This window comes from Ranitomeya variabilis, chromosome 6 (genome assembly GCF_051348905.1).
Source record: "Ranitomeya variabilis isolate aRanVar5 chromosome 6, aRanVar5.hap1, whole genome shotgun sequence".
Taxonomy (NCBI): domain Eukaryota; kingdom Metazoa; phylum Chordata; class Amphibia; order Anura; family Dendrobatidae; genus Ranitomeya; species Ranitomeya variabilis.
Genome location: NC_135237.1, coordinates 197,208,661 through 197,223,458, shown reverse-complemented (window position 1 = coordinate 197,223,458; position 14,798 = coordinate 197,208,661). Strand labels below are relative to the sequence as shown.

The 14,798-nt window shown below is 43.4% G+C and overlaps 1 protein-coding gene across 4 annotated transcripts in view; it reads left to right on the top strand.

Moving 5' to 3' along the window:
* The window catches only part of TERT (telomerase reverse transcriptase), a 243,696-nt gene that overhangs the window by 157,990 nt on the left and 70,908 nt on the right, over nt 1-14,798 (top strand). For 2 of the 4 annotated variants that reach the window (XM_077269381.1, XM_077269380.1), the window contains exon 14: nt 4,475-4,599. The exons of 1 other annotated variant lie outside the window; for it this stretch is intronic. In XM_077269381.1, the coding sequence (XP_077125496.1) occupies nt 4,475-4,599 (125 nt within the window). Of the gene's footprint in view, nt 1-2,421; nt 2,500-4,474; nt 4,600-14,798 lie in introns of all 4 variants that reach the window. One more of the 4 variants, XM_077269379.1, reaches the window with a different exon arrangement.

The following is a 14,798-nucleotide window of genomic DNA, read 5'->3' as shown; positions in this document are numbered from 1 at the left end:
TTCTACTGTCCAATTTCGATGAGCTTGTACAAATTGTAGCCTCAGTTTCCTGTTCTTAGCTGAAAGGAGTGGTACCCGGTGTGGTCTTCTGCTGCTGTAGCCCATCTGCCTCAAAGTTCGACGCACTGTGCGTTCAGAGATGCTCTTAGGCCTACCTTGGTTGTAACGGGTGGCGATTTGAGTCACTGTTGCCTTTCTATCAGCTCGAACCAGTCTGCCCATTCTCCTCTGACCTCTGGCATCAACAAGGCATTTCCGCCCACAGAACTGCCGCTCACTGGATTTTTTTTCTTTTTCGGACCATTCTCTGTAAACCCTAGAGATGGTTGTGCGTGAAAATCCCAGTAGATCAGCAGTTTCTGAAATACTCAGACCAGCCCTTCTGGCACCAACAACCATGCCACGTTCAAAGGCACTCAAATCACCTTTCTTCCCCATACTGATGCTCGGTTTGAACTGCAGGAGATTGTCTTGACCATGTCTACATGCCTAAATGCACTGAGTTGCCGCCATGTGATTGGCTGATTAGAAATTAAGTGTTAACAAGAAGTTGGACAGGTGTACCTAATAAAGTGGCCGGTGAGTGTATATGTATATATATATATATATATATATATATATATATATATATATATATATATAGTAAGTACCGACCAAAAGTTTGGACACACCTTCCCATTTAAAGATTTGTCTGTATTTTCATGGCTATGAAAATTGTACATTCACACTAAAGGCATCAAAACTATGAATTGACACATGTGGAATTATATACTTAACAATAAAGTGTGAAACAACTGAAATTATGTGTTATATTCTAGGTTCTTCAAAGTAGCCACCTTTTGCTTTCATGACTGCTTTTCACACTCTTGGCATTCTCTTGATGAGCTCAGCAGTATACACCCACTGACGGGCACAAAGTACATGAGTTTAAACTTAGTTGTCTGTAGGAAGTGGACCTGGATCTGATCCCAGATCCGCATTTTTTCCTTTTCAGGATTCTTGTGGGCCTGGTGCGCCGAGCTGGTGAACATGCTCGTAGACACCCCCTGGAGGCTTCCAGACCATCCAGATCTTCTCTCACAAGGCCACCCTGTTCCACCAGAGTTCACAGTCTCTTCTGAGTTTAACGACATGGCCGTTGAGGCCGCAGTCCTGAGTGAGGCTGTATTTTCCCACCAGGTCATTCAGACCATGATTAGAGTGAGAAAACCAGCATCTTTGCGTGTCTTCCATAGATATTGGAAGGCCTTCTTCCAGTGGAATGAGGACAACAGTTAGGTCCCCTATATCCTTTTCTCTTCCTTCAATCTTTGATTTTCTACAAGCGGGTATTGACTCAGGTCTATCGCCCAGTACTCTTAGGTGCAGGTTTCTGCTCTGTCAATTCTTTTCCCACAAAATCTGGCTTCCCTTTTCCATGTAAAGACCTTACTTAAAGGAGTTGCCCACCTGGCACCTCCTTATTGTCCTCCTATAGACCCATAGGATCTTAGTTCTTAGTTGCCATTACGTCCATCAGGAGACTTTCTGAGTTAGCGGTATTATTCTGCCATTCCCCGTTCCTGATTCTACATCAGGACAAGGTAGTTCTCAGGCTTGTTCCTTCCTTCCTAACTAAGGTGGTCTCTTCATTTGACATCAATGAAGATATTGTCCTTCCTTCTCTATGTCCCTCTCCAGTTCATCCTTTGGAGAAGTCCCCCCACAAGCTGGATCTGGTCAGAGCTATCCGAGTTTACCTTTCAAGGACTGCTTCCTTTCGTCAATCTGGTGCCCTGTTTATCCTCTCTGAAGGTCAACGTAAGGGGCTTTCAGCTTCTAAGTCCACTATTGCCCATTGGGTTTGTTCGGCAATATTGGAGGCATACCGCGTTCAGGACAGCCTCCTCTGGGGGTGAAGGCTCACTCCACTCGCGCCGTGGGGGCTTCCTGGGCTGTTGGTCACCAGGCCTCGGCTTTACAGATTTGTAAGGCCGCAGCCTGGTCATCCTTGCACACCTTTGCAAGATTTTACAGGGTTCATACCCATGCCTCGTCTGATGCAGGCCTGGGAAGGAAGGTGCTGCAGGCGGCGGTTACTCACCGGCTGACCTGAGTCTGTTTTCCTTGCATCCTTTCTGTTTCCCACCCTAGGGACTGCTTTGGGACATCCCAACATTACCTGTGTCCCCCAATGAAGCGATAAACAAAGAGGGATTTTTGGTACTCACCGTAAAATCTTTCTTGGAGCCTTCATTGGGGGACACAGCACCCTCCCTAACTGTACCACTTTTGGACCTATGTGCCTTTGTTGTTGGGTTGGTACATATTTTGAGTTTTGTTTGCTTCTCCTACTGCTTTAATACTAACTGAGGTACTTTGTGCCTGTCAGTGGGTGTATACTGCTGAGGAAGAGCTACAGTATTTTCCTTTTTTGCCTAGTGTTGGCCTCCTAGCGACAGCAGCATACACCCAACGTTACCTGTGTCCCCCAATCAAGGCTCCAAGAAAGATTTTAAGGTGAGTACAAAAAATCCCTCTTTCCTGCACTTTTGGTACAAAAATCTTAAGGAAGTTGCATCATGCTTTTTTGGGGGCACTAAAGTTTATCAGCATGCACAAGAGACAACAAAAAAAGCAGCAGAAAATACGCAGCAAAACCTGCTTTTTGTAAGCAGCTTTTTTACTGCCAATAGAGCAGGTTTTGCCTGCAGAAAAAAACACAACGTGTGAAGATTTATGCGTACACAGCAACAATCAGAGTTGGTTCTGATTCCTATTGCTGAAGGCAGGTGCTGGCTCCTTATACTAGTGTGTACATTGCATGTTAGGAAGTGGATAAAATGCATTTAATATGGCTCAATAGTTGGATTGAGAATGTCACACAGCAATGTGTTCTGAGACCTTACATTCTACCACACACCCACCCGCTCCACAAACCTCTGAGTTTCATAATGTTTTTTTAGGCATTTCCTGAATGATCGATAACATTGAACATTGTAGATGTAGGATAATGTTTCCTTTTCTATTCTTTTTAAATGGATTCTGGTAATATACATTTGCTTCTGCACCAATACATTGAAAGGGAACCTGTCAGCAGGATTGTGCTCAGTAACCTACACACAGTGTCAGGTCGGCGCTGTTATACTGATTAAAATGATACTTTGGTTGATGAAATCCATCTTATGGTTGTTCTTTAATCTTTATTTTCAGTTTGTAGTTAGAGATTCTCGTGCCCTAAGGCGGCGTTGGTGCATGTGGTGCTCTGATTAGATATTCATAATGCAGACTGCTGACAGGTTACTGAGCCCTCAGTGACCCGCCCCATAGTTTGCGTAATGAATACCTAACATACTGAAGAGAGAGACAAAAAATGCAGCATAATTGCATGGTTAGTGTGGCAATAATACATTTTCTTGATGTTATCCAGGTAGGGGGAAAAAAACATTTTGGAAATGGAGCCGCCTGCGCAGTAGTAACTCTGTGTCTAGCTGTGATCCGACAGCTGCTATTGCGCATGCGCAGCTGGCACCATCTTACTGGAGAAGAAAAATAAATCCTCCAAGATGGTGCCGCCCGCGCCTGCTCAGTAGTAGCCGTCACAGCTAGACACAGAGAGCTGCTATTGCTGCGCCGGCAATGCCATCTTACTGGAGAGAAAAAAAATCTTCCTCCAAGATAGCGCTGCCTGCGCAGTAGCAGCTCTCGTATCAGCTATGGACACCAAGGGCTGCTACTGCGAGGGCGCGCCATGAATTTTTTTTTCCTCTCCAGTAAGATGGTGCCCCCGACACATGCCCAGTAGCAGCTATCGAATCACAGCTAGACACCGAGAGCTACTACTGCGCAGGCAGCACCATTTTCAAATTGTTTTTGCTACTGCGCAGAGTGCAGGTGCCGGGAAAGGTCAGAGATCCCCATCGCCTGCACACTGCAGGAATTGGCTCTGCCCTCAACAGGCAGATAAGTATGCCTGTGCAGGAGCACGATGCCGGGGAGCCATGAAGCAAGCAGGAGTGCGGCATCTCAAGAAGATGGGAGGCGCCGGAACAGGACCTGCGATAGAGAGCGGCGGCTGTATATAGAGAGCGGCGGCTGTTACCGTGCCCCCCTCACAGCGTTAGTGCTGGCTGTCAGTCAGGGGAGCAGTTACAGCCGCCGCTCTCTATTTTCAGAGTAGTGACTGAAACCCGAAGGCTGCTGGGAGGAATAACTTAATTTCCTTATGGAAGTATGGGTCTAAGTGCAGGCGCCGGGCACAACTCTATTAACCTGCAGATTATTATCCCCATATCTGCAGGTTAATAGTGTTTTTTGATGTGTCAAGTTCCCTTTAAGATAAATTGAAGACAGTAAGAAAAATCACCTACTATGTATTCTTTGGATAATTTTAGGAAGACATTTCCTGCTTTTGTTTGTAATCATGCTTTCATGTTAATAAAGCTATAATTTCATTCATTTCTTAACATCCCGAATATTGTGTTTCGTGTTGTAGGTTTCATGTTTGTGTTCGACAACTTCCATTTGATCAGAGTATAAAGAATAATCCATTGTTCTTTCTCACTATAATTTCTGATATGGCAGCTTGTTTCTACGTTATTCTGAAAGAAAAAAATAAAGGTATGTTATGATAGTAGCGCATAGTAACATAGTTATTAAGGTTGAAGGAAGACTTTAAGTCCACCTAGTTCAACCCATAGCCCAACCTAACATGCCCTAACATGTTGATCCAGAGGAAGGCAAAAAAAAAACCATGCGGAAAACAGTAAGCTCCACATTGGGGGAAAAAAATTCCTTCCCGACTCCACATACGGCAATCAGACTAGTTCCCTGGATCAATGCCCTATCAAGGAATCTAGTGTATATACCCTGTAACATTATACTTTTCACCATGATTCCCTCTTTGGTCCGCAATAATGGAAATCTGGTCACATATATCGGCCAGAATAGGTCCATGTGACATATGCACTTTATTCCTATATAGGGTTATGCATCAATAACATTATATGCCCTCGTATCTAGGGGACATAATAATATCTAATTTTTAAACAACCTACCTCTCTATAACATCTCATATTAATTTTTATTTATGATATTTTGCTATTTTATGCACACCACAATGGCCATATAATAGCCTCTATTACAATGCAAAAATATCGATACTGCAGTATCGTCTGTTTAATATCTTACAATATATGCGCCGTATGTCAGATAGCGCTGTAGGGTTTTTCTATATGTCACTAACCATATACCTGACTGTATATTGTTGGGATATGACCAACGATATTGCGTGCCTAGACATGCGCAATTGCTTAAATATGCAGAGAGATATGAGGCTTATTAGTTCATGCGCATTGCCGCTGCACACGACATTTCCGGTCATGCGCCGTTGTATAACATCGATACCAGGTCCCGGAATGCAAGGTATAGGTCTTAATGCGTCGATGTATTTGATATTTCCGTACATGCGCAGTTATATAATCTTGGTATGTAATGAACCGCATGGCATATCCGGCCATGCGAAGATGAATCCCTTGGCGTCAATATGGCGCCCAGCCATGTTCCGGGTGAGAGTTATGAATGGAATCTCCATGTACCGGAGATCACGTGGAGGTACTTGCCTAATTAAATTGTGTATATAAATAGGAGGGTGTGGTTGAAAAACACCATGCATCATATTTGAATGAGGACTGTCTCAGGAGCTCTGGCCATCATGCCTGTGCCATATCCATTAAGGGAAACATCAGCTAAGTACTCCTGGTTATGATCCGTTAATCTACTCCTGATGAACCTCAGTGGAGGGGAAACGCGTTGAGTGTGTGAACATTGGAGTATATGACATGATATATCATTTGCCATTATCAATAGTATGTGGACATTGGAATATATGATATATGTCATTTTTTTTTAAATTGGGGAATATATTAATTCTTTTTTGAATGGCAACTACCCTTACTATAAGGGTTGCGGTTTTGGAGCATTCTTTGTGTTGATAGTGCTCAGGTAGTTCCTGGATAACACAGTGTGATCTCTTAATTTTGGAGATACGCCTTTATAATAGAGAGTTGGTGTTACATCTATCATAGAACATATCTTATCCATCCATTTATAGAAATTAGCCACTAGAATCTTTTACATCCAGATTTTAGGATATATTCCTTTAGATCTAGTTACAGATTTAGGCATCTATGTAGCAATTAGCCACTAGAATCCTCTATACTCAGATCAAATATAGATTGTAAAAATATCTTAATTCTTTATTATCTATCTTTTCACCCTTATATTGTATCTTCTTCACTCCCCGGCCACTGATAGAGACATTCAGGGCAGATAGGGAGAGCCGCCAGTGCGCAGGATATAGGGTGCCAACCTCCGCTGTCAGGCAGGGTAAAGATAGGCTGTATATAGGGTCAGGCACCTTCCCTGGGTGCCTCTATAGATTTTTATGCTTTATGTATTGGTGTTGGGTTATATTCACTCAGTGTATTTACATATTTTTTTACTATTATATAATAAAGATTAAAGTTTTAGAAATGTATTCATTAGAGTTCGGCGGTGATTACTTATATACTAAATACCTCTCATAATATATCCTAATAAACTGTGACATACTAGTTCAACCCATAGCCTAACCTAACATACCCTAACATGTTGATCCAGAGGAAAGCAAAAAAAAACCATGTGGCAAACTCTATGCTCCACATTGGGGAAAAAAATTCCTTCCCGACTCCACATACGGCAATCAGACTAGTTCCCTGGATCAACGCCCTCTCAAGGAATCTAGTATATATAACCTGTAACATTATACTTTTCCAGAAAGGCATCCAGTCCCCTCTTAAATTTAATTAATGAATCACTCATTACAACATCATACGGCAGAGAGTTCCATAGTCTCACTGCTCTTACAGTAAAGAATCCGCGTCTGTTATTATGCTTAAACCTTCTTTCCTCCAGACGTAGAGGATGCCCCCTTGTCCCTGTCTCAGGTCTATGATTAAAAAGATCATCAGAAAGGTCTTTGTACTGTCCCCTCATATATTTATACATTAAAATAAGATCACCCCTTAGCCTTCGTTTTTCCAAACTAAATAGCCCCAAGTGTAATAACCTATCTTGGTATGGCAGACCCCCCAGTCCTCTAATAACCTTGGTCGCTCTTCTCTGCACCCGCTCCAGTTCAGCTATGTCTTTCTTATACACCGGAGACCAGAACTGTACAGAGGATGATATACTTCATCCTCTCTATGAACTAATTTTACCAGTGTTTCTTGAGTTTTATGTTTACGGTGTTCATTGTATATTAAAAATGACCTGACAACATGATTCACTAGATCAGTAAGAGTAGCAATACCAAATTTGTCCATTTTTTCAGCATTTTACTTTTTTTTCTTTTACTATTAGGCTTTGTTCACACGTTGCGTTTTTTGCTGCTTTTTTGTGCAAATTTTAAGCTGCATTTTACAGTACCAGCAAAATCTAAGATTTCAGAAATCTCATGTACACATTGTTTTTTTTCAAGACTGAAATGTAAAACTACTGCGTTTTTCCAAACTGCAGCATTTTTTCACCCATAGAAAGCAATGAGTTAGTGAAAAAATGCAGGTATCAGGTTTTGCTGCGTTTTTGGTGCAAAAACCTAATGAAGTTCCATCGTTCTTTTTTGGGGAACACTAAACTTTATCAGCATGCACAAGAGACAATAAAAACAGTGATACTGTTGTTTTTAACCCCTTTCTGGCAATGGACGTACTATTCCGTCCATGTGATCTGGGACTTTATTCCCATGGACGGAATAGTACCTCACATGCGATCAACCGGGTGATTCTCACAGCTGACACTCGGCACTATGTACCAGGAGCAGTCATGGACCGCTCCCGGCACTTTAACCCTCAGAACCCTGCGATCAAACATGATTGCAGCGTTCCGGAGCCGGCAGAGGGGCTGATAGCCCCTCGCCTTTGGATTGGAGACCCCGCGGCATGACGCGGGGTCCCAATCGATCCCATAGTAACTCGATGTCCTCATGATGACATCCGGGTTACCAGAGCTGAGAGACTTCCTGTCATGCGCAGTGCATGTCAGGAATTCTCTGAGGTCAGTGTGCACAGAGTGCAGCGTTAACAGCTTATAAGGCATGCAGATGTGCATTCCATATAAGCAATCTGCCTGCACAACATGAGTGTTCCATAGTGGGACAAAGTGTAAAAGTTAGAATGTATTTAAAAATAAATGTGATAATTGTAAACATTTTAAAAAATAATAAAAAAATCTATATTTTTTTATTAATAAATTTTTGAATTAAAAAAAAATCTAAACAATAAAAGTACACATATTTAGTATATCCGTGTCCGTAATGACCCTACCTATAAAACTGCCCCACTAGTTAACCCCTTTAGTGAACACCATAAAAAAAGGCAAAAAAACAATGCTTTATCATCATACCGCCGAACAAAAAGTGAAATAACACGCTATCAAAAAGATGGATATAAATAAATGTGGTACCGATGAAAATGGCATTTTCTCCCCCAAAAAACAAGCCACCATACAGCTCCATCACCGGAAAAATAAAAAAGTTATAGCTCTCAGAATAAAGCGATGCAAAAATAATTATTTTTTATATAAAATAGTGTTTATTGTATAAAGGCACCAAAACATAAAAAATGATATAAATGAGGTATCGCTGTCATTGTACTGACCTGAAGAATAAAACTGCTTTATCAATTTCACCAGACGCGGAATGGTATAAACGCCCCCCCCAAAGAAATTCATGAATTGCTGGTTTTTGTTAATTCTGCCTCACAAAAATTGAAATAAAAAGCGATGAAAAAATGTCATGTGTTAGGGCTGGCGGAACGCACCGAGTAAATATAGAGATGTTATTTGGTGCGTTCGCAGCCCGGGGTCCACCGTGCAGGAAAAGAACCTGCAGCTGGCAAACGGCGGCACTATATGGCGGTAGAAGCGAACTCTGTTGCTTCACAGAGTCGCTACAAAGAAAGGACTGTGTCCTGTTAAACTCCACAGGAATACACAGTAACTGCTGAGCAGAAAGCAGCTTGTGGTCACGCAGTCAAGGAGGCAAACATACAATCTCCTCACCGGAGGAGCTGGTATTCTAGGTGGCTTATTTCAGCCGGGGCTCTGAAACCATACACACAATCTCCTCACCGGAGGTGCCGGTATTCTAAGTGGCTTATTTCAGCCGGGTCCCTGAATCCACACAAGCGTGACCACATTGGTGCAAAACTCATAACTTGCATTGATACTAGCGCATGGCCATGCGAACCTTATATAGCTGCAGCAAGTACAAGACCTTCCTAGAAGGACCAATGAGAGGCTGCCACAGAGCCTGAGCACCTTCAGGACCTTCCTGGAGAACCAATGGGCTTTGCTGCAGTATCCAAGCATGTGACCCTCGATCTCCAATGAGAGATCTTACCCTGGGCATGCTCAGAAGGAGAAAAGCAGGACTTAGTCCCAAAAGCGTCTGCTCGCCGCTGCCCAGCACTGGCTTCAATGGCAGAAGCTGGAAAAGCAGCAGTATCCCTTTGCACAGAGTCAGACTGAGCGAGACGCTGGGACCGACGTCTCCACTGAGCAGGCTCCACTGCGACAGGAGAAGAATGGGAGACCGCAGCAGAGATGGCCTGAGATTCCCCCTGTGCAGAGGCGGGAACTCGACCCCTAACATCCATGTGCCCGAAAATGGTACCAATAAAAACGTCAACTCGTCCCGCAAAAAACAAGATGTCACATGACTGTGGGCCAAAATATGGAAAAATTATAGCTCTCAAAATGTGGTGATGCAAAAACTATTTTGCAATTATAAGCGTCTTTTAGTGTGTGACAGATGACAAACATAAAAACCCGCTATAAATAGTAAATCAAACCCCCCTTTATCACCTCCTTAGTTATGGAAAAATAATAAAATAAAAAGTATTTATTTCCATTTTCCCATTAGTGTTAGGGTTACGTTGGGGCTAAAGTTAGGATTACAGTTGGGATTAGGGTTGGGATTGTTAGGGTTAGGTTTGTGGTTAAGGTTATGGTTGGGATTAGGGTTAGTGGTGTGTTGGGGTTAGTGTTGGAGTTAGAATTGAGGAGTTTCCACTGTTTAGGCACATCAGGGCCTCCCCAAACCCGACATGACGCCCGCAGACCATTCCATCAAAGTCTGCTGTTACACCCACAGGGCGTGGGGATGTATAGTGGACTCACTAGACCACTGATGGAGCAGTGGTAGCTGTATACCCGGTTCACAAGAGACAGGAGAATGAGCTTCCAAAAACCAAAAGGTATTTATATAAAGGAAGCTTAACAAAAAGGAAGAGGTGCCTGAGGGAAGAACTCTCTGGACCACGACACTGAACCATGTAGTGGAGCATCGGGCAAGGTGTATCCCTATACAGGGATTCACCCGTCGCAACACCAGTTGGCCTAAATGCCGCGGTTCCCGGACCAGAGGGACAACCTGTACAGACCGTATTAACAAGACAGTGGAATACTGGCTCTGCCGGTGGAGAGAATCCAGGAAACTATGTAATTCCAGAAAGGCTGATCCAGCCGGCAGCGATATCTGGATGGTTCCGTGAGGAGCGGCTTGGTCAGCCTGGAGTGGAAACCGGAGAGGCCAGAAGGGTCCAGAATAGGAACTGAGAGCAGAGGATTCTGAGGAGACAGAGGTATTAGTATAACACCTCTGAGGAGACAGAGGTATTAGTATAACGAAAGTAACAAACTTCAGTTTGCAGATCACAGCAGAGTGTGGCCTGAGCAGGAGGCCACGATCAACAGAATGAACACTATACCCAGGCACTTCCCTTAATGGGAGGATGCCTTTTATACACAGAGCATCACAGCACAGACAGCCCTAATAGAGAACAGGTGCCCTGCTGCTTTAAGTATGTGCAGGAAGTGGGGCGCGCCTCCTAAGAGCATTTCCAGGAGACTTGCCAAGGGAATGCAGGTTCCTAGCAGAGTAGGGAGCTGCCGATCGTTTGGAGCCACGGACAGGGTGAGCAGTACCAGTGGAGCTGTGTGATAGGCTCCGGTCTCCCTGCATCGCGGAAACCGGACCTGTGGCTGAGGGCATGACTTCTGCATTCCAAAATGTCACTACTTCCCTTCCGAGCCCCGACGTGTGCCCATACAGTAGTTTTCTCCCACATATTGGGTATCTGCATACTCAGGACAAATTGGACAACAACATTTGGGGTCCAATTTGTCCTGTTACCCTTGGGAAAATAAAAAATTGGGGACTAAAATATCATGTTTGTGGAAAAAATGATTTTTTTTTTATTTTCACACCTGGGCGTTATAAACTTTAGTGAAACACCTGGGGGCTCAAAGTTCTCACCAAACATCTAGATATGTTCCTTGGAGGGTGTAGTTTCCAAAATAGGGTCACTTGTGGGGGGTTTCCACTGTTTAGGCACATCAGGGGCTCTCCAAACGCGACATGGTGCCCGATCTCAATGCCAGCCAATTTTGCATTGAAAAGTCAAACGGCGCTCCTTCCCTTCCGAGCTCTGCCATGTGCCCAAACAGTGGTTCCCCCCCACATATGAGGTATCAGCGTACTCAGGACAAATTGTACAATAACTTTTGTGATCCAATTTCTCCTGTTACCCTTGGGAAAATAAAAAGAAATTTGGATCTGAAGTAATTTTTTTGTGGAAAAAAAAAGGCATATGTTCATTTGTTTTTAAAAACATTCCAAAAATTCCTGTGAAGCACCAGAAGGGTTAATAAACTTCTTGAATGTGGTTCTGCGCACCTTGTGTTGTGCAGTTTTTAGAATGGTATCAGTTTTGGGTATTTTCTATCATATAGACCCCTTAAAGTGACTTCAAATGTGATGCGGTCCCTAAAAAAATGGTGTGGTAAAAATTAGAAATCGCTGGTCAACTTTTAACCCTTATAACTCCCTAACAAAATAAAATTTGGATCCCAAACTTGTGCTGATGTAAAGTAGACTTGGGAAATGTTACTTACTAAGTATTTTGTGTGACATATCTGTGTGATTTAAGGGCATGAAAATTCAAAGTTGGAAAATTGGGAAATTTGACAAATTTCCATTTTTTTCCAGAAATTTTACCACTATCAAGAAGTACAATATGTCCCGAGAAAACTATTTCAGAATCACCGGGATCCATGGAAGTATTCCAGAGTTATTACCTCATAAAGGGACAGTGTTATAAACTTAGTGATAAGTGCAGTGGAGATCAGTATCATGGGTCAGAAAAGAGGCCGAAAGACAACAGGTTAAGAGTTCAAGAATATTTATGATGGTATGCAGGTAAATAGCTATGACACAGCAGGTTAGTAGCAGACAGAGCTGGATAAGCAGTAAGCACGTGTACAGACCGTGGAAGTCCAAGTATGTCAGGTCCAGAGACCTGGAGACCAGGCCAGGCCTCCTAGCAGGGAATAGTCCAGCAGCAGAGACGAGTGCAGAGCAGATCCAGGGAAACAAGTCTTACGATGAAGAGACGTAGATCCGGAGACAGACGGGGTATCCCAAGGTAACGAAGAAACCAGCAAGATAGCAGTTCTTCTAGCTTGATCACAAGTCCAGGAACAAGATACTCAAGCAATGAGTAATATACAGAGCTCCCTTATATACACCACAGACAGGAACAGGGAAAGTCTGACAGGAAGCAAGATGGCCCCCGTGAGGCCAGTGACTCCATCTTAGGTAAGGGCAAAAGTAACCGAACTGAGGGCAACAGCAGACAGGAACAGATGTACAGTCCAAATCCTTACATTACTCCCTTCTTAAAAGACGTCCTCTGGACGATCTTAAATCTCACTTATTGGGGTATCTGCTGTGAAACAGTCTGATCAGATAAGGAGCATGGATGTTCTCCAGAGGTTCCCAGGAATTTTCCTCAACCGAGTATCCCTGCCATTTCACCAGATACTGAAGATGTCTCCTATGAATCCGTGAATCCAAGATTTTCTCCACGACGAATTCCTCTTGCCCGTCAATGAGGACTGGATCAGGAGGAGCAGAGGTGCGTCCGGGAAAAGAATTAGGCACTGCTGGTTTAAGCAGGGAAACATGGAAAACAGGATGAATTTTTAAAGAGTTAGGCAACTTGAGTCGACAGGCTACAGGATTCACAATACCGCTGATCTTATATGGGCCAACATATTTTTGCCCCAGCTTGGAAGTCGGAATTCTGAGTTTTAAGTTTTTTGTTGAGAGCCAGACCATGTCTCCTACCTTGTATGTTGGTGCTGGCTTACGGAATCTGTCTGCTGCCTTCTTGAATCTTTCCTGTGCTGAAACTAAGGTGTTTTTTAGAACGTCCATATTTTGCTGTAAAGATGCAATGCGGTCAGCAACCGCAGGCACAGACATGTCTATGGGAAGTCGAGGGAGAATACTGTGATGATATCCCTTGTTAGCAAAGAACGGAGATAATTTGGTGGAAGCATTCTGAGAGTTGTTATACGTGAACTCAGCCAACAGAAGTAGACTCACCCAATTGTCTTGTAGATGACACACGTAGCAACGCAGATACTGCTCCAAGGTTTGATTGGTTCGCTCTGTTTGGCCGTTAGACTGTGGATGAAAGGCAGATGATAATTTTACTTTCATGTCCAGAGCAGCACAGAAGCTTTGCCAGAACCAGAGGTGAATTGAACTTCACGATCAGATATTACTTCATCCGGAGCTCCGTGTAAACTAAAAACATTTTGCACAACAAGATCTGCTGTTTGCTTAGCTGTTGGGACACCAGCACAGGGAATAAAATGAGCAGCTTTAGTCAACCGGTCAACTACTACAAGAATCGTGGTTTTTCCCTGTGACAAAGGCAACTCCACAATAAAATCCATTGAAATAGACCCCCAGGGACGAGATGGAACAGGCAGAGGTTGCAACAGTCCTGTAGGTGAAGAACGAGGGACTTTTGACCTGGCACATACCTCACACGATGACACGTGCCGAAGAACATCTTTCCGAAAAGTCGGCCACCAGAAAAAACGAGACAGAAATTCCTGAGTCTTCTGAACTCCCCTATGACCGGCAAACTTAGAGTCATGCATTAATTTCAACACACTCAGTTTTACTGTTTCTGGGATATACAGACGCTGTCCTTGAAACCAAAGTCCATTCTTGAAAGTCAGATTTACCTGAGTGGGTGGTTGACTCAAAAGCGAATCCGCAGCATAAGCCTCCTTAATCTCAGTTAGAAGATCCTGATTATGCAAGACGCTTACAAAGTTTTTCTCAGAAAGCATGGTCCTTGAAGACGAAGACGAAGTTGCTTCATCTGAATGAATCCTGGATAGTGCATCAGCCTTCTTATTACGAGACCCCGGCCTATAGGAAATGACAAAATCAAATTGATTAAGAAAAAGATTCCATCGAGCCTGTCTAGGTTTCAGACATCTTGCCGACCTCATGAATTCGAGATTCCGATGATCCGTGAGTATAACAATCTGTTGGGATGCTCCTTGTAACAGATGTCTCCATTCCTTAAATGCGGTTATGATGGCTAACAGTTCCTTGTTGCCAACGTCGTAATTCCTTTCTGCGGGTGACAATTTTTTGTGAGAGAAAGGCACACGGATGCAAGAGATCTTTCTCACCTGTTCTTTGCGAGAGTATGGCCCCTACAGCACAGTCCGAGGCATCCACTTCCACTATGAAGGCTTTGTCTGGATCAGGGTGGACAAGAATGGGAGCTGTCGTAAATTTAGATTTCAACGTAGAAAATGCTGTTTGGGCTTGAGGAGACCAGACAAATGGCGTCTTCTTCTGGGTTAACTGAGTGATGGGTGCAACAATCGCTGAAACATTTTTAATA